Source organism: Jaculus jaculus, chromosome 17 (assembly GCF_020740685.1).
Source record: "Jaculus jaculus isolate mJacJac1 chromosome 17, mJacJac1.mat.Y.cur, whole genome shotgun sequence".
NCBI lineage: Eukaryota > Metazoa > Chordata > Mammalia > Rodentia > Dipodidae > Jaculus > Jaculus jaculus.
This window is the reverse complement of record NC_059118.1, coordinates 15,694,727-15,717,656: the sequence shown is the minus strand read 5'-3', so window position 1 is coordinate 15,717,656 and position 22,930 is coordinate 15,694,727. Positions and strand designations below refer to the sequence as shown.

The 22,930-nt window shown below is 53.5% G+C and overlaps 1 protein-coding gene across 1 annotated transcript; it reads left to right on the top strand.

The window, feature by feature from the left end:
* The first annotated feature begins 12,814 nt into the window (after positions 1-12,814).
* Myl3 (myosin light chain 3) lies at positions 12,815-21,837 on the top strand. Its single transcript, XM_004662043.2, has 7 exons — positions 12,815-13,000; positions 16,521-16,548; positions 16,688-16,837; positions 18,797-18,970; positions 21,198-21,275; positions 21,448-21,488; positions 21,614-21,837. The coding sequence occupies exons 1-6, from the start codon at positions 12,860-12,862 to the stop codon at positions 21,474-21,476; spliced, it is 600 nt and encodes a 199-aa protein (XP_004662100.1). The 5' UTR covers positions 12,815-12,859; the 3' UTR covers positions 21,477-21,488; positions 21,614-21,837.
* The last annotated feature ends 1,093 nt before the right edge of the window (positions 21,838-22,930 follow it).

Below are 22,930 nucleotides of genomic sequence, written 5' to 3'. Positions count from 1 at the left end.
CTCTGGGGCCAGGATCAGGGCTGTGTCTGCCTGCCTGACCCACTGCGGCAGAGCCTGGCCCGTGGGCACCATGGACGTTGGCTGGACTAGCCCGAGAGAGGAAGCGCTTTGGAAAAGTTTATAAAACTGTGTGTGTGCGAGAGCAATGACCAGAGAGGCACCAGCATGCCAGAGGTCACCTGCTCATGCAGACTGTGATCCAGGCCATCGGATCCCCGTGCCCTCTCCAGGCTCCCAATCGCTATGCAAGAGGCTTAAGGGTCCCGTCTATGGAGACTTGGGAGGGTCACCACTGCCTTATAGGAGGTTCGATAATAGGAAGGCAGCTATGCATAGCTCAGACACCTCCTTGAAGCTGAAGGTAGAGGGGAGATTGCCAACCAGTGGCAAGGCTCAGTCAGGGCAGGGTGCTTCTCAAAGTCACACAGCCATACTGCCTTCCCTGGCCACTGCGGTGGCCTCGAGAGTGGACGACAAGCCCATTTCCCCTTCCCTTGCGCTCTCTTGGTGGAGGCCATCGGCCCAGGCCTCCGTTTTCTCCTTCCTTGTGCTTCGCCAAGGCAGGGAACTGACACTCTGGCACATCCATTCCTATGGGCAATACACTAACTTTCCCTGTGCGATTGGTTCTGGAAACCATTCCCAGCCCAGTGAGCAGAGCTGGCTCAAAATGGCTCCGCGGTTACCTTCCCACTCTAGCGGGGCCACCGAGGGGCTCCTTGGGACAGAGAGAAACAAGGAGGTGTGTGCTAGGCTTTGCTTAGACTCCCGGTTCTGAGAGAGAGGCAGACACAGCCTCGGGGCCCTCCCCAGAGCCCCCACCCCACCCCAGTCCTGGGTCTCTGCACCTGCGCTATTGGGTGTGTCTGCCTTTTCAACCTAGGGGTTCAAGCATACCTTCAGATGCCCCTTCTCAGAAGGCTTCCTGGGTCTGCAGCCCAAGCCCAACGAAGGTAGACCCAGGACTCCTGATTCTTACTCAGGGACTTACATATGTACCTTACGATGCTGGGAACGCTAAGCACAGTCTACCAGTGGGCCGCAGCCGCAGCCTCTGGCCGGAGAATTTAACACCCAGCATGGTGCCGCCGCCTCTGTCTCTGTCCCGAGAGAACGCCATCCTCTCCCCCCCTTCCCCACCTGCACAGGGCCCGGCTCATCCTCTTGACTTCAGAGAGACAATGGAGAGATACTGGATGGAGCTCTGAACTCTCTACACCCTGTCTGCCCACCCCTCCTCCTTCTCGTTGCTTTGGAACAGGCCTGCCCCTCTATGCCTCGATTTCCCTACGATGAAGCGGCAAAATTCCAGGATCACAGAAGGCCCCTCCCCGGCCTCCAGTTAAGCCTTTTGTTTATTTATTTGGGTTTCTTTTTTCGAGGTAGGGTCTCACTCTAGCCCTGGCTGACCTGGAATTCACTATGTACTCTCAGGGTGGCCTTGAAGTCATCATGATCCTCCTACCTTTGCCTCCTAAGGGCTGGCCTTAAAAGCATGTGCCATCATACCCAGCTTATCAGTTAAGTTTATTTATTGATTGATTGATTTTTTGTTTCAAGGTAGGGTCTCACTCTAGTCTAGGCTGACCTGGAATTCACTATGTAGTTCAGGGTGGCCTCGAACTCATGGCGATCCTCCTGCCTCTGCCTCCCGAGTGCTGGGATTAAAGGTGTGCGCCACCATGACCAGCTCAGTTAAGTCTTTGACTTAGTAAATTCTCCTCCAGGGAACCCCATGAGGCTGATTCCACCTGATGTTAAGTTCTCAGGGCGCAGCCCAAGGGGCAAACTAGGATTATGGAAATACCATTGCCTACAGCCCCTAGGTTGGCAGGGAATACCCATGCTTGTCCTCCAGCCAAGCCCAGCTCAGTTGTCCCTGGGGATGATGAAGGTAGGCAGACTGACATGTTCTGTTTGAATTCCAAGGTCAGGAAAATGAATCTGGAGAAGAGAGACACACAGAGAGAATGAGCATGCCAGGGCCTCTGGCCACTGTAAATGAACTCCAGGCGCATGCACCACCATGTGCATCTGGTTTACACAGGGCCTGGTGAATTGCACCTGGGTCCTTAGGTTTCTCAGGCAAGCGCCTTAACCACTAAGCCATCTCTCCAGCCCTTTTAGTATTTTTTTTCTTTTATAGTTTTAAATTTTTATTGACTTCTTATTAGAGAAAGAGAGACAGCAGAACAGGACTCTTAAAAACCATGACCTGGATCAGATGGAGGATAAAGACTCGTTATCAGACTGGGTTCCCTGAGCTACGCCAATCCCCCAGGTAACCCCCAGTTTATCTGCAGCCTGGGGAATGAATCCTTTGTTCGTGAAGAATTCCAGCCCATTGTTCCCTAAGCTCCAGCTCTCTGGCCCTCACTGAAACCTGGACAGGGGGACAAAGGTCAAGACAGTGGGAGAGAAGGCGACTCAGGTCTGAGGCGTGGCTCCGAGGACAGCTGATGAGGCACCCGCCCCCACCTCCATGGTACATGGTGCAAGGGTGAACACTGGAGACTCCCAGGGGGAGGAGGTTCCAGGAATCAGCGACAGGGTCAGCCCCTGAACCTGGTCTTATCTTAAGCACCCGAATGAATTTGTATTGGATGAAGGCGATATCGATCCCTGTTCTCCTAACATCCCAAGGGTTGCCTCCAAATGGTTTATCCATCCGCCTAGCCCAGCTCCAGACCCGAGAGCCCCCACCTAGAGCCCTGGCTGCAGAACTCCCTGAAGCTGCCTGGGGCAGAAGGGTTCAAGTCCACATGCTATGGAAAACCCTGTGCCTGGGATCAAGACTTCCCAACCCCTCCAGGCCCTGTACTTAGGAGGTCCCTGGGCTGGTCCTAAAGCTCTCTCTTTGGTCCTGTGAATCTCTGACTCCCTGTAGATTCAGAGGTTGGCCCGATGGGAACTTGCCTATCCCTCTCTCCTTTTTTTTCTTTCTTTATTTTTTGCCTTCCCTCTGCTTGTCCTGGGGTTCAAGATATGGGAAATAAATGGGTCGGGAGCCTTCCAGAGAGTCCTTTCCCACGAGAACCCCATCCTTATCTGTCTTGGACATGCCAAAAACAACACAGATGCTGAGGCTCCCGAGCCCCGAACCCGAGGAGGCTGACCTCCCGGGCCAGCTGCTCTGTGCAGGCCTCTGTTTCCCTTTCTGTGAACAGACTTCCGCCCAGGGTTCCAAAGGTAGTAAGACAGCGCAGCGATCGCCCGGGACGTGTGTGAGGAGAGACAATGGAAAGGGCCCAAACACCTGAATGCAATGTGTACACACGCACACACACATACACGCAACGCACACACACCACATTCAGCCCATACTAGACCGGCCTTTCTGTGGTCATCTTCGTCACTCCTTTATTTGTGAGCTCAAAGTGTGGAATACCTGGTGTGCGTGTGTAAGAGAGAGGAAGAGAGAGATGGAGAGAGAGGGAGCAAGCTTATAGATATGTGTGCAAAGGCACGTGAACATAGATACTGCGTGCATACCTACAAAAGCACGTGTGTGCACAGGTGTTTGACTGTGCCCAAGAATGCTCTATCTAGCACGAACGCGTGTGTGTAAAGACGCTCAGGCAAGGGAGTGTGGGTGTGATGGGCACACATAATCTTGTTTCTCGCCTTTCCCGGCACCAGTGTAAGTGGGTTGAGACCAACGAAGGTCGCCCGTCCCAGGGGAGGATGAACCAGACAGGTTCACACACAGCCCCTGAGCCACTGTGGGGCAAACTCCTTCAGGCGAAAGTAAAGTGGGGGGTGTCCGGGGCTACTGAGTGTGTCCGGGCAGAGACACCCAGCAGAGGCAGGTGGGCGGACTGTGCGTGCAAGCGAGTGCATTTTAGACTTAACCACACTGGGTGGGTAGGTAGATACATAAATAGTCACACAGGCAGGTACCGGAATCGACCCTAACTATTCCTGGCTGGGGGCTTAGTCCATTTTGAACGCAGTATCCACACCCTGGACCACAGAGAGGGTTTTTTTTTTTTTTTTTTTTTTTTTTTTGTGGCCATTGGAGGCAAAGACAGCTGGTACTGGGTGGGGCAGAGTGAGCACAGCCTTGGGTCTGGTGAGGCCACCAAAGCTAGGAAGAGCTTGCAAAGGGACTGGGAGGCTATCCCAAACCCACACTGCCTTTTCTTCTTCTTCTTTTTATGTTTTTTTTTTTTTAATTTTTTTTTTGCTATATGTAACCCAAGCTGGCTTCAAACTCACTATGTAGCCCAGGGTGACCTTAAACTCCGCCTCCCAGGTGCTGGGATTATAGGCTTATGCAACCCTGCGCTGCCACACTGCCTTGTCCAATGGCATCACCACTGTGGCTTCTTGTCACCTCCACCACCGTGGCCCCTGTTGCCAGCTCTGCCTCCTTTCTCATCCCAACCCCTTCGTCACAGCTCCACATGCCTGTCCCGTCCTCCTATCATTGCTGCCCCCCAGTCCTCGTCCGCTGGGCTGCTTGAAGTTGGGAGGACTGGTGACATGCTGTGGGTCCACATGTCTTTGGCCCCGTTCTGCCTTCGGGCGGCCTTGGTCCCCGAACCCACCTCAGCAACTCTGTCCCCTCCTGCTTCTGAACCTGCCACATCGCTCTCCGCCTCTCCTTGTCCCCCTGTCTCTGGCTCTGTGTCTGTCATAGTCAAGGGCCCCACGTCTACTTTCTCGGGGCATGGCCCCAGGGAGCCTGTTCCTTCTCGCGGCCAGTGTGAACTGTTTGCCTGAGACCGTCGGTCTGTCCAGCCAAACAACCACTCAATTCAGACTCCTCGTCTGACTGATGGAGTGTTTTTTTTCCCCTTCACTCTGCTAAATTTACTTGCATTCTGAACTGAATTGGCCATTCAATAGAGGTTGTGTCCACATGACCCTGCCCAATCCGTGCCAAAAGATGAGCCGGCTTCCAGACAGACGTGCACGCGGGGCCAGGAGCCCCCAGACACATATGCTCACAGTCTGGTACCCGCGGCGACACACATAAGCACACAGATCACACACTCCCACACCATCACACATGTGGCCCCACCCTTGTGCCCATGGTTACACACACATACACCACAAACACCAAGCAATCGCACACATTCACACCTCCTCGCGCAGCGTCGGTGTGCCCTCACATCTGTTCTGGTCGAGTCTCGGGGAGGCAGGCAAGGACGGGGTACAGTGTGGCTCTGGCTGCAGAGCTGGACAGAACCCCAGCCCGGCAGCTCCGGGCAGCCACTGACCTGTCCTCCAAGACTAGCTCACACCATCCTCTCCTTTCTCCTCCCTCAACCTGTCTGGGGAGGACAGGGGGGGCTCTGGTCATTTCAGGCCACTGCTGAGCCCCTGTAAGCCTTAATAGCAGCTCCCAGACCCCAATCCTAAAAGGGGACTCTTTTTTTTTTTTTCTTCCAAGGACAATAAATATTTGCTCTTTGGGAGACTGCTGGTGGGAGAGAACAGGGTTTGGCCCAGTGGCAGGGAATGTCAGAGCAGTTCAGGGAGGCCACAGGCCATGCTGGAGGGAGGGGCTGGGCCCTGTCGGGAAGCTGGACCCACAGGCAGCGCTAAGGGTCTGGGACTCACAGCTACACTTCACTGAGTTCCCTCGGACCCCAGCCTAGGTCCTTTTCTCTCAGTGGACATGACCCGTATGTTGATGCCCTTTTCCTGCATGCCAGACCCTTCTGTCCCAAGCCTTATTCCTGGGGAGCCCCTTTCCTGTTCTAGTTACACTTGATAGTTCCCCACCCATTCTCATTCACTCAAAATGCATAGCCCCAACTTACATTTTTTTGAATATTTAATTTTAATTTTTATTTATTTTTATTTTTTTAGTTTTTCGAGGTAGGGTCTCACTCTAGTTCAGGCTGACCTAGAATTCACTATGGAGTCTCAGGGTGGCCTCGAACTCATGGTGATCCTCCTGCCTGCCTCCCGAGTGCTGGGATTAAAGGTGTGCACCACTACGCCTGGCTATTTTTTATTTTTTATTTTTATTTGAGAGGGGGAATGAGGCAGAAAGAAAGAGAGAGAGAGAGAGAGAATGGGCACACCAGGGTCTTCAGCCACCGCAAACGAACTCCAGATGCATGCGCTACCTTGCGCATCTGGCTTACGTGGGTCCAGGGGAATCGAACCTTTGGCTTTGCAGGCAAGCGCCTGAACCACTCAGCAAGCTCTCCAGCTCCCCAAGCTTGCGTTCTTACTCTTTGGAACAAACAAGGGTTTTGAGATTCTTGGACATGTTTTTGGTCTTCTTCCTTGGATGAGCTGAGGCTGAAAGTGTTGATGTCCCCTCATGTCAGACCTGAAAGCAGGGTGAACCCTTCTACCATATTGTTGCCCCCATACCATCCCACCCAAGGCCCTAAGCCCCGAAGGCTCTGGCCTGCTCAGCCCTTCTTCATGCTGAATTGGGCTCCCAAATATAGCGGCCGTGGCCACAGCCGGCCAGGACACCACGGTCCCAAGCGTCAGTCCTGGGCCGGGATCAGAGGGGTAGGAGCTGATTATAGGTCCCTGGGCCAAACCCAGGGCTTGCCTGCCAGCCCGCTGAGCCCTGCCACCCCCACCCCTAGAACCACAAAGCTGGAGCATCTGGTCCCCGTCAGCACAGTGGGCAGAGGGAGGGGCCCAAGAGTTGTGTTTGGCCTGCCCGAGGACAGAGTTGTCTGTGTGTGGTGTGGGCCCAGTGAGGATGGGCTGGAATGGAGGGCAGCGACTTCCCTCACAGCCCACCACCATTCTGTCCCGTTGGACAGCTGGGGAAACTGAGACCAGGGGTAACGGAACAGCCTGGGCCACAAGAGCATGGGAAGCCTTCCCTCATAGGCGCTGCTTCCCATCTTTCAAGGCCTGGGGCTGTGCCTTGGGAAGCAGGCCACATCCTCTTGGTGGCAGATCAGCCCTGCTGGGAAGTCCTTCTTGGAGCGAGACTTCCATGCAGAGGCCACAGGATGGTGTAGATGTTCATACCTTCCCATTCATGCACCTTTCTTCTCCCCAATCCTTTTGCTGGCTTGGGTGACGCCTTTTGCCTAAGTGGTGGCTTTCACCCCTCCGGCCGTGGTTCCCCCTCAATTTGTGCAATTGAGGCAGGACATAGGGACCCTTGGTGGTGTCTTTGTGGGAGCTCAGCATGTGTCGGTGAGCTAATGCCTTTGGATGCCCACATTCCATGGTGGGAGAACTGCAACCCATGGGTCTTCCTACGCCAGGACAGGGTCCCCAGAACCTGCTGCACAGAAACATCTGACCTACTTCTAAGGCTCTGGGTCTGGCCCAGGCCGCGTTCTCGACTCCTCCGGGAAGTGTGGGCCTGCGTCCCAGCCCAGAGGCGGCAAGCCAGGAGGGGCGGGCCAGGACTGCCTCTGCAGCCTGTGGCTGGGGGGATAAGGACACATGGGGAGCGTGACCCCTCGCCCCACCTCTGGCTCTTGGGCCCAAGGGACAGCCGGCCCTCTTTGTCACATGGCTACTGTCCTCTGTCTGAGCTCCCCAGGTTGGCTGTGGTGGCTTGAGGGGCATTCTTCGTGCCATCTGAATGCTACCAAGGAGGTCTGCCAGGCATCCACCTCTCACTGCCAAGAGTTTACCGTCTTCCTGCCCTGTCCACCCAGGCGGCAGGCAGTGTCCGTGTAGAAAGCTATCATGCCTGTCCTGGTTTCTGGGGCCCGTGTTTTGGGCTTAAAGACTTGGGTCTTGAGCCCTGAGTTCTGGGGTTGGGGTTTAAGGTCTTGGATGGGCTCCCTGGGTCCCTATGAGGAGCTGTGTGCTATGCTCTGGGTTTCGGTTTCAAGCTGTGAGCCCTGAGTCTGGGGTCTGGGTTGAGATTTGTAGGTTCCAGCTTTGGGGTCTGGGTTTGGGGACCAGAGGCTGGTTCATATCCCTTCTACGCCCCCTGCTGGCCACGTGTCAATGGTCAGCCTTTGCCTACACCATGGGGTCATCCTTACCTCTTCAGGCTGTGAGAGGAGCTTCAGCAGGCGGCTGCCAAGTGGGGAGTCAGCTGAAGGAGCGCCCAGGAGAGGCGCCTGGTGGGCTTGAGGAGGTCTCTGGCTGCCTACTGCCCAGGGGGAGGGGCTCCACAGTCATAAAGCTCCTGTTAGTCACTCCGCAACACCCCGACCCCCCTCTTCCCAAGGAAGGATGGTTTTCAATTTTTAAAAATATTTTATTTCTATTTATTTGAGAAAGAGAGAGAGAGAGAGAGAGAGGGAGAGAAAGAGGCAGATAGAGAGAGAATGGGCATCCCAGGGCCTCTAACCACTGCACCTGATCTTCAGATGCATGCGCCACTTTGTACATCTGGCTTACAAGGGATAACTGGGGAATTGAATCTGGGTCCTTAGGCTTTGCAGGCAAGTGCCTTAACCACTGAGCAATCTCTCTCTAGCCCTTAATATTGTTTTCCTATCTCCTGATACTCTTTCCTTTACCCCCTGGAATTCTGGGATTATACGTGTAAGCCACCAATCCTGGCTCTTCAGGAGGGTTAATTCTTTTTTTTTTAATTAAAAAAATTTTTTTTTGTTTATTTTTATTTATTTGAGAGCAACAGAGAGAGAAAGAGGCAGAGAGCGAGAGAGAGAATGGGCGCGCCAGGGCTTCCAGCCACTGCAAACGAACTCCAGATGCATGCGCCCCCTTGTGCATCTGGCTAAGGTGGGTCCTGGGGAATTGAGCCTCGAACTGGGGTCCTTAGGCTTTACAAGCAAGTGCTTAACCGCTAAGCCATCTCTCCAGCCCCAGGAGGGTTAATTCTTTGTGGGAGGTGGGTTAGCTGAGAAACTTGGACATTTGTTCATATAACATTTATTATTTATTTATTTGTGCCGACTCTCACTGTAGCCTAGGCTGACCAGGAACTCACTTTGCAGCCTGGGCTGGCCTCAAATTCACTGTGATCCTCTTACTTCAGCCTCCTGAGTGTTAAGATTACAGGTTTGAGTCACCATGTCCAACTTCCATCCAGTATGTATTGAGTGCCTACTGTGTGCCAGGCTCTGGGTACAGAGAAGAGTGGAGAAAAGTTCTTTCTGTGACAGTTAACACTCGCAGAAGGAGAAATATACCTACAACAGACAAAGGAACAAACTGATGTTAGGGTGTGCAAGGATGGGAATTTGGACCAGGCGTGGTGGTGCACTCGGGAAGCAGAAGGTAGGAGGATGGCTGTGAGTTTGAGGCCAGCCTGAGACTACATAGTGAATTCCAGGTCAGCCTGGGCTACAGCGAGACCCTACCTCAAAAAACTAATAATAATAATAATGAGAATAATAACAACCACTGGGGAGACCCAGAGAAGAGGGAGTGATGTGGTAGAGGACTTCTTACAGAAGTTGACCTCTCACTGACCAGGTTGTGAAATAGCTTGGAGGAAATCTGGGAAGGACCTGGAAAGATGACGGTGTGGCCAGGGCTCTCCTGTCTCAATCTGCAGGCTCCTCAGAAGTCACGCCCTGAGACAGACAGAAGTGAGGTGGCTGCCCTTAGAGAGACAGCTCTGGAACATAGCCTGCATCTTGTGCCTCTGGCTGGGCCATAGCTCAGTCATCAGAGCTGGAGAAGCTGAAGGGCGGCGGGGATGGGGGGTGGGGGGTGGGGGGTGGGGGGGGTGGGATCCAGATTCCTGCCTTCTGATTCTCCAGGCCCCCTCTGACTCTGCCAGGATCCTGCCTGCTCAGCTGTCTGTCCTGGAGTGAAACATAGGCTGGGACCCAAGATAGATAGGTAGATAATAGACAGATAGACAGGCAGGCAGACAGACATACAGATAGGTAGATAGACAGGTCTGATCACTGAACCGTGGCATGGCCTCTCCTGGCTATCCATTGTACAGGTCCCTCCCTGCTCACCTGCCTACCAAAGTCAGTTTCCTGGCCTTAGGGTAGCCAAGTCCTTGCTGGCCATAGAGAGGGCAGGTTGTGGAGGGATCTGGTAGAGTCCTTGCTGGGTCCTGGGTGTCCGTTAGAAGGTAGGGTGTGAAGGGAGCCTGTGTGTACATGTCTGGGAACCATTAGAAGAAGCAGAGAGCCAGAGACCCCCATCTAAGCCCTGGTCAGGAGGAAGGCTGGTTCTACCTATTCTGTCTTCTCTTGTACGATCCAAGCTTTCTCTATGTATGAGGGGAAGAGACGGAGGCTCTCTTTTTCTCACCATCCTAAGCAGAGGACGGTGGCCCTGGGAAACTCTGGTTGGCTCTATGAGCCCATTAGCCCAGGCCATGAAGTAGAAACCGGGGACCAGGATACCCGTGCTCCCGCTCACCCCTATTTGAGCGGCTGCGGTCTGCTTTCCAAGGGACAGTGGCATATGAGTCAAAGAAATGGGACAAGGCGTCTGGGTGATCCTGTCTAAATGTTCTCTGTCCCGAGACTCAGTCTTTCCCTGATGAATGGCTGGAGTCCAGGTAGTGTCTTGCTGGCCATGCCTGTGGGTGGCTGGCGCCACATTGGGACATCTACAGTCATCTGTGCTGAGGGGTACTGGGGGTCAGTAGGCCTGGGCGGTCTGGCTGTCCAGAGGCCTCTCTCTGTGTGTCCCCCTCAGGCTGTCTTCTCCTTTTGTGGCATTTCTGGTGTCTCCGTAGACCCTCCCCCACCTCTTTCTTTCTCAATACTTTTGCCAAACATCTGAAGGAAAAGTGAAAAACTTGCCCCCCCATCCCCGGATATTGTCAGATTTCCAGATGTGGGGTGTTCTGCCCTCCAGATGAAGGGAGGAATGTGTTCCAGCCAGGGTGGGAGGAGGGAGAGGGACTGAGCCTGGACTGCTGTCCCCTCACTGAAGGCTGAGTGCCAGAATGAGAGGGACCTGGCCCCAGGAGGAAGACGGCGGCGGCATGTCCCAGGTGAAGGCTCAGGTACCACTTCTCAGCTTCGGCTCCACGTCTGGGAAACCTCTTGGGGTCTGGAGTGGGAGCACTGCCTCTGAAGTTTCTATCAAAGGCTTTAGGCACTTAAAAATAACTAGGAACACCCCCTTCCCACCCTCCAGGCACAGGCGCTAGGCCGGGAACAGAATCCAATGTGTTTGCAAGATGTCCCCACTCTGGGTTTGTGCTGGAAGGGCCTCGCGCCATCTCAGCCTTTCCATCTCCTCCAGCAGTGTGGTCCAGCCAGGCTGCGCTCTGCCACGGCCATCTGCCCAAGGCTGAGCAGCAAGGGGGCAGCTTCAGAGGCCCCCGGGGTTCTCTAGCACAAACCCTGGGCGGGGACACGCGTGGGGTCCCCCGGGAAGGCGCTGAGGGGGAAGAGTTAAGGTGTGAACCTTAGCTTGGGTGCTCAGAAGTACTGACACTCCCAGGGACCTTGCCATCGTAAGTGTGATGGTCACAGGGAAGTGTGGTGTGATGAACAGCAGCAGAAGGCTTGAGAGAAAGAGGAAGAGAGAGAAAGAGAGAGAGAGAGAGAGGAAAGGGAGGGGAAGGATGAGGGGCAGGCGTGGGCGTGAGCCGGGCCTGGGGAGTGTAGGGAAGGCTGAGGGCCACAGGGAGAGGCTGTGGGCAGCCAGGGGTGAAACCTGAGACACGGGCTCAGGGGTTGGCAGGTACTATGGGGGGAGCTGTTAAACTGACTTGGAGCGGGTGGGCAACCCTCAAGGGGGTAGCACCCTTTCTCATGGAACTTGGAATATTCCTGAAGACTCTGGGAACCATTGCCCAGGCCGCAGGAGACAGCTGCAGACACACACACACGCACACACACACACCACTACATATAAACACCCAGACATAAATACACAGAGGCCACACCACAGACACACTTACACCGACCCACACAGACATACGTGCATATGAACACCTGGAAACAGACCCTCCTCTCAGACTCAGACTGGCATCCACAGACTTTGCCCCAAAGACACCCAGACCATACATGTAGTGACTCTCAGAGACTCCCCCCATCATGCACACAGAGACCCACACAGAAAGGCACCCAGACACAGACCCATGCTGATCTTTCCTTGCCTTGCACAGTATAGATGTCAACATAGGGCAGAAAATGCCCAGTGTGAACTTTATTTTTTAATTTAATTTAATTTATTTATTTGCAAGCAGAGAGAGAGTTGGACAGAAGAGAGAGAGAGAGAGAGAGGGAGGGAGCGAGAGAGAGCACGCCAGGGCCTCTAGCCACTGCAAATGAACTCCAGATGCATGTGCCCTTGTGCATCTGGCTTATGTGGGTCCTGGGGAATTGAACCTGGGTCCTTTGGCTTCCTAGGCAAATGCCTTAACCACTAAGCTATCTCTCCAGCCCCCCCCTTTTTTTTGAGGTAGGGTCTCACTCTAGCCCAGGCTGACCTGGAATTCACTGTGTAGTCTCAGTGGTGGTCTCGAACTCATGGCGATCCTCCTACCTCTGCCTCCCGAGTGCTGGGATTAAAGGTGTGTGCCACCAGGCCAGGTTCCCATTGTGAACTTTAACTTGAGAATGGCCCTTGCGGTCCCAGCCCCCACACCACAGCACGCGACACCCAGCACACACTTTCTAACCTTCTTCATCTGTCCAGTGTATGGATCCGCAGAAGGACAGCAGGGTGTGCTGCTCAGAGCCCAGGCCGAGTGACAGCCTCCCCTCCCCTCCCCCTCCGCTCTCCCCAACAGGTGATCAGGAGGAACGGAGCACCCTCCCTCCTCCCCCACCCATTCCTGGGCCCCGAACAATGCCCTCCCCAGGCCCCAAAATAGCCCCTGAGCACAGCCGATGCCCTTTTATGGCCCTGTCCCTATTGTGCGTGGTGGTGGTGGGGGTGGGGTGGGGCTGGGGTCATGAGGTATCTGAACAGAATAAAGTCCCCGCGGCAGGAGGCTCACCTACCCTCTTCTTGGCATCCCTCTCTCGTCCTGCCTCCGCGGTGATCACAGCCTCTCCCTATGGCCCCTAAAAAGCCCGAGCCCAAGAAGGACGACGCCAAGGCTGCGCCCAAAGCCGCTGCAGCCCCCGCGCCCGCGCCCGCGCCCGCACCTGAGCCCGAGCGGCCCAAGGAGGCGGAGTTTGATGCCTCGAAGATTAAGGTGAGCAACGGAGTTTGCATTGTGTCAGGAGGGACAGACTGGGCCTGGGAGTGGACCCCAGAAGGAACCTAGCCCGTGTGGGCAGAGGTCAGGCCAGCGGGAGGGCCGGTGGGCAGGTATCCGGGAGGAGGAGCCTTCTGATGCTCCCGAGGACCGCAGGCGTTCTAAGGCTGCGGGTGGGTGGAAGGGAAGGTCTTGGTGGTTTCAGAAACTGATCTGACACACCTCGCCCTTCTCTCTGGACCTCCTATCCTGGGGGAGTCCAAGCACCAGCTGTCCCCTGCCTTAAGATCCCTGTAGCCAGACAGGCATCACACTTGTCTGACTCCAGGGGTGTTGAGACAGAGAGAGAGAGAGAAAGAGACAGAGACAGAGAGAGGGAGAGAAAGGTCCATGAACTTCCTGGGTAGAGGGAGTCGTTTATAAAGGAAAAGGGGTCTTGCCCAGGTTGTGCTGGGGTGGTGGGGGGGGGACACTCACCCCCTGCTGAGATCACCAAGTTCAGAAGCCCTCTTGGACTTCACTGTCAGGTATGAAAATTGAGACAGGGGCTGGGGGGGGTGGGGTCCTGAGATTCGTGTAGGAAGCCGCTTGCAGAGCATGACCAGCAGTCCCAGGAGTCCTTCCCAGAGTCTAAACTGGGAGGGTGCCCTGAGTGCCACCTGTGGCATCTGCATAACAGCACGCAGCCCAAGTCCGCCAGCCCCGTTCCCTGTTCTCCGTTGGCCAGAGGCCACCCGCTGCTCTGGCTGCCTCAGGAGGAGCCTGCAGGGGCCTCCCCGCCCCCACATGTTCCCCCTAAGCCCACACCAGCTGTAAGCCTCCCCGTGGTCAGGAACCCTTCCTGACCCATGTCCCTCAAGACAGAGGGTTTGCATTCCAGTTTGGCTCCAACTTATTAATTATTTTTAAATATATATTTTAATTTTTATTTATTTTTATCTGAGACAGAGAGAGAGAGAGAGAGAGAGAGAGAGAGAGAGAATGGGTGCACCAGGGCCTCTGGCCACTGCAAATGAACTCCAGAAGTCCAGACACATGCGCCACCTTGTGCATCTGGTTTACGTGGGACCTGGAGAATCAAACATGGGTCTTTAGGCTTCGCAGGCAAGCATCTTAATCACGAAGTCATCCCTCCAGCCCTATTTTGTTATTTTTAAATATTTTATTTATTTATTTGAGAGAGAGAGAGAGAGTGATGGGCATACCAAGGCTTCCAGCCATTGCAAATGAACTCCAGGTGCACGTGCCACCTTGAGCATCTGGCTTACGTGGGTCCTGGGGAATTGAATCTAGGTCCTTAGGTTTCACAGGTAAACACCTTAACCACCAAGCCATCTCTCCAGCCCTTGGCTCCAGTTTAATTGCTTTGAATAGATAGACCCCAGAGTTGATTCCCTGCCCTCCCCCCGCTGCCCCCCCCCAAACGCTAGGCTTGCACCATGATAAGCTCCAACCACTCTGGGACTTATGGTGGTATTGTCCAGCATCACCAGGTATGAGTTTGGCATAGGTTCTGGCCCTCCTGTGCCTCCTTTACACCCTCCCAGCTGACAGGGAAGGGTATCCAGGGAGCCCAGTTTCCCTGTGGAAAGTTCACAGGGGGACGGGAATGCCAAGTTTTTCTTTTCAATACTGGGTGGAGCCCCAGTTCGGAAGGGCAACCAAGGCAGGTGGCAGGGGTGGGGTGTCCCTCTGTACTGCTGTGTGCCAGGGAGGGTGTGTGTGTTGGGGGGGGCTCCAAGGTGCCAGTCAGGTCCCCTTCCCCCCAGCTCCTTTCCCTGCTGTGACCTTGACTTTGGGGAGAGTGACTTCAGTAACAAAAATAGACCTTGTATCAGGTGAGGAGGGGGAAGCTGGGTCCCGGCAGGCCTCCTGACTTTAGGGTGGCCCCAGCGCGACCTCAGAAGGCACGTAGCAGCTCTAGCTGTGCTGGAGGTGGCAGTGGCCCCAGGGGGCCGCAGAGTAAGAGAGGCTGGTGTAGACAGGATTTTGTGGGGGACAGCCAAGGGGCTCTCTGAGACACAGATACATATGTATGTGCTTACCCACAGGTCTGTTTTCATGCCAGTAGTCTGTGGCCTGAGGTCTTATGTTCATTTCTTTTCTTTTTCTTTTTCTCTTTTTTTCTCTCTTTTTCCTTTTCCTTTTCCTTTCCTTTTTTTTTTTTTTTTTTTTTGGTTTTTCGAGGTAGGGTCTCACTCTGGTCCAGGCTGACCTGGAATTAACTCTGTAGTCTCAGGGTGGCCTTGAACTCATGGCGATCCTCCTACCTCTGCCTCCCGAGTGCTGGGATTAAAGGCGTGCGCCACCACGCCCGGCTCCTTTCCTTTTTTTTTTTAGGTAGGATCTTGCTCTAGCCCAGGCTGACCTGGAACTCAGCAATTCTCCTAGGTTGGCCTCCTGAGTGCTGGGATTCAAGACATGCGCCACCACCACCCTGCCCCTTACGTTCTCGTTCTTCTCCTACCCTGGCCTCCCATTTCATGCCTGTGAACGGCCCTGCTCACTGGGCTTCAGGCAAAGCCAAGCTGGCCAGACCTGTGGCCCGTGGTGCACGAGGGACGATGAGATAAGGCCCACTGTGGGCGGAGGCCTCTGGCCACCAGGCACCTGTTCTCATCACCTGCCAGCTCGGCCTGCCTGACAGCAGGGTCCGGGCATATTCAGACCCAAAGCCTTCAAGTTGCACAGGGCGGTGTGTGTGTGTGTGTGTGTGTGTGTGTGTGTGTGTGTGCGCACGCGCGTGCAGGGGTTGTTGCAGAAGCAGGACCATATCTACATAGATAGCAGGAAGTCCTGGGTAGTAAAAGCTGGACTGAGCCGCTGGGCATGGTGGCGCACGCCTTTAATCCCAGCACTTGGGAGGCAGAGGTAGAAGGATCGCTGTAAGTTCGAGGCCACCCTGAGACTCCATAGTGAATTATAGGCCAGCCTGGGCTAGAGTGAAACCCTACCTCGAAAACCCAAAAACAAAAATAAGAGATTTAGGGCTGGAGAGATGGCTTAGCAGTTGAGGCATTTCCCTGCAAAGCCAAAGGACCCAGGTTAGATTTCCCCAGTACCTATGTAAGCCAGATGCAAAAGGTGGCGCATGCGTCTGGAGTTCATTTGCAGGAGCTGGGGACCCTGGCACACCCATTGTCTGTCTGCCCCTATCTCTCTTTCTCTCTCTCTCAAATAAATAAATTAAAAAAAAATTAAGCCTGGCGTGGAGGTGCACGCCTTTAATCCCGGCACTTGGCAGGCAGAGGTAGGAGGATCGCTGTGAGTTTGAGACCACCCTGAGACTCCATAGTGAATTCCAGGTCAGCCTGGGCTAGAGAGAGACCCTACCTCGATAAACCAAAATAAATAAATAAATAAACAAAAAGAAAGAAAGAAAGAAAGAAAGAAAGCTGGAGTGGGTTGGGCCAGAATAAGCAAGGGGCTAAGGCCTAGGGTGCTTATGAGTGACCATTACGAGGCCAGAACTCACCTTTGAGCCAAGGTAACTCTTTATCTTTGGGCCTCTTTTCAGATCGAATTCACACCGGAGCAGATCGAAGGTGAGCAAAGGGGCTGACCCCCGAGGGGCTGTGAGGTTGGTCTAGGGGGCAGTCCTTCATGCAAAGGTCCTGCCAGTGGTGTGGGGAGTTGGTTGAGCTCCTCTGGAGAGTGCCCATAGCTCACTGTTCTCTTCCACAGAGTTCAAAGAGGCTTTCCTGCTGTTTGACCGTACCCCCAAGGGTGAGATGAAGATCACCTACGGACAATGTGGGGACGTTCTACGAGCCCTGGGCCAGAACCCCACACAGGCAGAGGTGCTCCGCGTCCTGGGGAAGCCTAAACAGGAAGGTAGAGCACCCTACCTGAGAACCCCCATTACTGCCGAGACCTAGGGGAGTCTATCACACTGTACCCTGCTCTGCCTCTTTGTGACTTCCAGTCAGGGTGAGGACATGAAAGCTAGCCGTAGGGCTGTGATGCCAAGAGGCAGGATGGCGTTTTTGTTGGTCAGACCCTAGTGTCAGCCAGAATCCTCGCTGGCTGGCGTGAGGGCAGGCCAGAGGACATCAGACCTTGGCCTCTACCTTACTAGCCTCCACTGCATCTTTCTGTGGGTCATTGTAAACATATGACACCTTGGCACTTGTTTATCCCTAGGAGAAATGACACCTAGGCCCCAAATGGCAATGCCTGACCCCTAGCAGGGGATGGAGAGGGTGAGGTCTATAAGAAAAGGAGAGCTGGCAGAGCCCATTGCCGAAGAGGTGGCAGAAAGAATGCAAGAGCCAAAGGCAGGGGAGGACTCCTTACAACGTGCTCCTCCAGACACAAAATGGCCTGGATCTCCCTGACCTCACAGTGCCCGACACTACCTACACAAGACCATCATAATAGGAGGAAAAGATCATGACATCAAAATAAAAGACAGACTGATTGAGATGGGGAGGGGATATGATGGAGAATGGAGTTTCAAAGGGGAAAGTGGGGGTGGGGGAGGGAATTACCATGGCTTATTGTCTATAATTATGGAAACTGTCAATAAAAAAAAAAGGGTGGGGGGAAGGGGAGAAAAAAAAAAAGAAAATGAGAGCTGGGCAAGGTGACACATGCTTGTCATTCCAGCGTTCTGGAGGCAGAGGCAGGTGGATCAGAAGTTCAAGGTCATCCTCAATTACATAGCAAGTTTAAAGCCAGCCTAAAGAGCCTGGGGTGGTGGTACATGGCTGTAATTACAGCACTTACGATGCTAAGACAGGAAGATGGCCATGGGTCATGTAGCTCCAGGCCAGCTTGGACTACTGGGTGAAATCAAATACAAACAAAAACAGCCGGGGCGTGGTGGTGCATGCCTTTAATCCCAGCACTGGGGAGGAAGAGGTAGGAAGATGTGAGTTCGAGGCCAGTCTGAGACTATATAGTGAATTCAAGGTCAGCCTGGCTTAGAGTGAGACCCTACCTCGAAAAAAAACAAAATAGAAAAACAAAAAACAAGGGCTGGAGAGATGGCTTAGCGGTTAAGCGCTTGCTGTGAAGCCGAAGGATCCTGGTTTGAGGCTCGATTCCCCAGGACCCAAGAAAGCCAGATGCATGTACAAGGTGGCCCATGTATCTGGAGTTGGTTTGCAGTGGCTGGAGGTCCTAGCACGCCCATTCTCTCTTCTCTATTTGCCTCTTTCTTTCTCAAATAAATAAATAAAAATAAACAAAAGTTTTTTTTTTTTTTTTTTTTTAAGAGAAAGGACTAGAAATGTACTTCAAAGGGTAGAATGCTTAATGCTTACCTAGCATGCACAGGGAGAGGGCTCTGGGTTTGACCCCCAGTACACCTAAGCCAGGCATGGTTGTGAATACTTTAGTACCACCTAAGCCAGGCATGGTAGGGAATACCTGTAATCCTAGCACTTGAGAGGTAGAGGCAGAAGGATCATAAGTTCAAGGCTATCCTCAGCCATATAGCAAGTTTGAAGCTACCATGGGCTACATGAGACCCTGGCTGAAAGAAAGAAAGAAAGAAAGAAAGAAAGAAAGAAAGAAAGAAAGAAAGAAAGAAAGAAAGAAAAAGAGAGAAAGAAAGGAAGGAAAGGAAAAGAAATGGGAAAGAAGAGTTCACTGTGGGGTAGCAAATCTCCCCTGGGACCAGCAAAGGGTGATGTAAGCCTGGCATCTTTCCGGACGCTGCCAGATGCCCTGGGGCGGTGCCATGCTTGGTACACAGCACACTTGTCAGCCGTCTGGGGACCTGTGGGGGAGGGGCGGCCCGGTACTGTCCCACCCTCTGACGTTGAACTTGGGACCATGTGTCTGCAGAGCTCAATACCAAGATGATGGACTTTGACACGTTCCTGCCCATGCTCCAGCACATTTCCAAGAATAAGGACACGGGCACCTATGAGGACTTCGTGGAGGGACTGCGGGTCTTTGACAAGGAGGGCAATGGCACAGTCATGGGCGCAGAGCTCCGCCATGTGCTGGCGACCCTGGGTGAGGACAGCCTCCTCCCTTGCCCCACTCTGTTGGAACCGTTGTATCCCTCACGGTGTGGAACCACGTCCCCTCTGTGAAATGGGGACGCACAGTCAAGGTGTCACTGGGGTAGGAGGCAGGAATGTCACCCAGGTGGAGCTGACCAAAGGGGACAGGAGTGGCTGGGGGGGGGGGTGGCAGGTAAGGAAGTTGCCCTTCAGGATTAACTTGTGCGGGTGTTTGCTGCTGCCCATGGCTGAGGACGTGGCACACCTGCTCTGGGCACCTCTCCCTTTTATCCACACCATCTGCGGAACCTCACACCTCAAGAGACCTTTGTTTTTCTTTTAAAAAGAAGCACTCTTTTCTAAACATTTACTTTATTTATTTGAGAGAGAGAGAGAGAGAGAGAGAGAGAGAGAGAGAGAGGAAGAGAGAGAGGGCAAGCCAGGGCCTTCAGTGATTGCAAACAAACTCCAGAAGCATGTGGCACCTTATGCATCTGGCTTACATGGGTCCTGGGAAATCGAACCTGGATCCTTTGGCTTCTCAGGCAAGCGCCTTTACAGCTAAGCCAACTCTCCAGCCCCTTTTCTTTTCTCTTTCTCTTTTTTTTTTTTAAATCTTTTTCTTTGTTTATTTTTATTTATTTATTTGAGAGTGACAGAGAGAGAGAGAGAGAGGGAGAAAGAGAGGCAGACACAGAGAGAGAATGGGCACACCAGGGCCTCCAGCCACATACACCCCCTTGTGCATGTGGCTAACGTGGATCCTGGGGAATCAAGCCTCTAACCAAGGTCCTTAGGCTTCACAGGCAAGTGCTTAACTGCCAAGCCATCTCTCCAGCTCTTTTCTTTTTTCTTCTCTCTTTTTTTTTCTTTCTTTCTTCCTGTTTTTGGTTTTTCAAAGTCTCACTCTAGCCTAGGCTGACATGGAATTCACTATGTAATCTCAGGGTGGCGTTGAACTCACAGCAATCCTCCTACCCCTGCTTCCTTGTGCTGGCATTAACGGCATGTGCCACCATTGCCTGGCACTTTTTATTTTCCCCTGCAGCAGACATTTATTGAGTAACCCTGTGCCTGTTTCCCGGGTTGTGTGTAAATAGGGGGCAGGGGCAGAAGGGTGGCATTTGGGGCAGGAAGCTGCCGTTGCTTCTCTGTGAGGGAGCTAGCACAAAGCCCGTGAGGAGATTCGGAAAGTTCCAGATGTGTGTAGAGCAGCAGAGGGTCCTTCTGTTTCCTCTACAGTCATTTCTCAAGGTCCCTAACTCTGCTTCCATGGACCCTTCACTAGCTTCAAAGGGCTACCCCAACGTGCCCAACCCTGCCAGTCTATGGGGGTATTTGCACACCGAGATGCTTAGTCTCAGACGAAGCTCTAGCTCTGTAGCCCAGGTTGTGCCTTTTTTTTTTTTTTTGAGGTAGGGGTTCCCTCTAGCCCAGGCTGACCTGGAATTCGCTATGTAGTCTCAGGGTGGCCTCAAACTTATTATGGTGATCCTCTTATCTCTACCTCCCGAGTGCTAGGATTAAAGGACTGCACCACCACGCCCAGTTCTCCGTGTTTTTTTTGCTTATTTTTTATTTTAAAGAGAGAGAGAGAGAGGGAGGGAGGGAGAGAGGGAGAGAACTGGCATGTCAGGGCCTCAGCCACTGAAATCCAACTTCAGACTCTTGCCACCTAGTGGTCATGTGCGACCTTGCACTTACCTCACCTTTGTGCGTCTGGCTAATGTGGGATCTGGAGAGTCAAACATGGGTCTTTAGGCTTCGCAGGCAAGAGCCTTAACCCCTAAGCCATCTCTCCAACCTGGTTGTGCCCTTTTTTTTTAAAATTTTTATTTATTTATTTTTTTTATTTGAGAGCGATAGACACAGAGAGAAAGACAGAGGGAGAGAGAGAGAATGGGCGCGCCAGGGCTTCCAGCCTCTGCACACGAACTCCAGATGCATGTGCCCCCTTGTGCATCTGGCTAACGTGGGACCTGGGGAACCGAGCCTCGAACCGGGGTCCTTAGGCTTCACAGGCAAGCGCTTAACCGCTAAGCCATCTCTCCAGCCCTGGTTGTGCCCTTTTTGACTTGTGTCTGGTCCTTCTGACCTCAGTGGTGACCATGGCTTGAGAAGCAAGGTTTTGGTGGGAACACTGGAGGGAAGACTCGCCATCCAGAGGGACTCAGTGACCCACTCCCCATAGCCACACACCTCCGGGTGGTATTGACTTAGCCTCTCACCCCTGCCAGGTGAGAGGTTGACAGAAGATGAGGTGGAGAAATTGATGGCTGGGCAAGAGGACTCCAATGGTTGCATCAACTATGAAGGTTTGAGAAACTAGCTTAGCGGGGGAGAGGGTATTTTGGGAACAGCGAACATGGAAACATGGGGACTCAGGTCAGCAGGGTGGAGGGCTTCTAGGGATGTGAAACATGGGGGTCATGCTTACCCTTAGCTGCCCAATGTGTGTCTCTGCAATAATTTTCCCTGTCTTTCCAGCATTTGTGAAGCACATCATGGCCAGCTGAGCCCCCCCACAGGTGAGACTCCCCACTATCTTCCAAACCTGCTGCTGAACCCATAGCTCCGCAAACTCTGGTTCTCAGGTGACATCCTGTTGTTCTAACCCAGCCCCGCGCCCATAACCTTTGGCTGCTTTTTTCAGGAAGCCCAGGGTGGACGAAGCTGGGGACATCTCATCTTCCATCCGCGATGCTCACAGCAGTCTGGAGCTACAGGACAGAGGGAAATGGACCAGAATCCTGAACACACCTCCTGAGACCTCTGTGTGGTGTGTGGTTGACCTTTCTGGCCCAAGTCTGTGCTTCCCTGTGACTGTCTTTCTGTCTCTACCCTATGGGCCTTATAAATAAATGATTTTTTCCTTTTTTCCCCTTTCCTTTCCTTTCCTTTCCTTTCCTTTCCTTTCCTTTCCTTTCCTTTCCTTTCCTTTCCTTTCCTTTCCTTTCCTTTCCTTTCCTTTCCTTTCCTTTCCTTTCCTTTCCTTTCCTTTCCTTTCCTTTCCTTTCCTCTCCTCTCCTCTCCTCTCCTCCCCTCCCCTCCCCTCCCCTCCCCTCCCCTCCCCTCCCCTCCCCTCCCCTCCCCTCCCCTCCCCTCCCCTCCCCTCCCCTCCCTTTCCTTTCCTTTCCTTTCCTTTCCCTCCCCTCCCTTCCCCCCCTTCCCTTCCCTTTTCTGCCCTTCCTTCCTCCCTCCCTTCCTCCTTCCCTCTCCTTTCTTCTCCATGGCTCTCTGCCTCACCTCTGCCCAGGTACCGTTCCTTTGCTTCTGCCCTCTCTCCTGCTTCATAGACATGACAGCCATGCTGGGACCATCCCCACCCCCTTCCAACCCAAGAATGCCATTGGGAATCCAAGGATACCATTTGAGTAATCAGACAACTATTGGCCATGAGCCCACCCATGGTGTCATTGAGGACCAGGAAGAGGCCCAGTGTAGGGAGTGGCCTTGCCCCAGCGACACTGGAAATGGGTGGCAGGTCAGGAGCTTTGTCCCCAGGCTGTCAGAGATAAAGGGGTGTTAGCCACTCGCCTTTCTCAGATGGAGGAATCTGAGGTGCCCTGCACTGGGAAAGAGGCAGAGGCCTGGCTGGGGTGGTGCTGGATTTTGCTAGTGAGTGGGGTCTCTTGGCCCCAGTTTCTCAGCAGAGGTCAGGACCAGGAGGCCCCACAGTCAGAGCAAGGGGAGGCTCCCTGGAGGGGGTAACTACAGATTTGGTCGGGGAGGAAGACATAAGGTCTGGAGACGGGGAGTAGAGGGGAGATGGAGGGCCCAGAGGCAGAGTGGACCACATAGAGTCAGGAACAGCCTATGGACCAGAAGGACCCAGATCAGGGCAGCCCCATCAAAGGTTCATTTCTGGGGTCTCTTGTGCATGAAGGGGGACTGTGTGCAAGCTGGAGATGTGGGTGTGGGAGAGCAGGCCAGGCTGCCTGAGGGTGTTGGTATGGTGGTGGGATGTCTT

Coding starts and splice junctions, on each gene's coding strand:
- Myl3 (XM_004662043.2), top strand. CDS start 12,860: ATGGCCCCTAAAAAGCCCGAGCCCAAGAAGGACGACGCCAAGGCTGCG. Junction 13,001..16,520: donor TTGATGCCTCGAAGATTAAG/GTGAGCAACGGA, acceptor GCCTCTTTTCAG/ATCGAATTCACACCGGAGCA. Junction 21,276..21,447: donor TGGTTGCATCAACTATGAAG/GTTTGAGAAACT, acceptor CTGTCTTTCCAG/CATTTGTGAAGCACATCATG.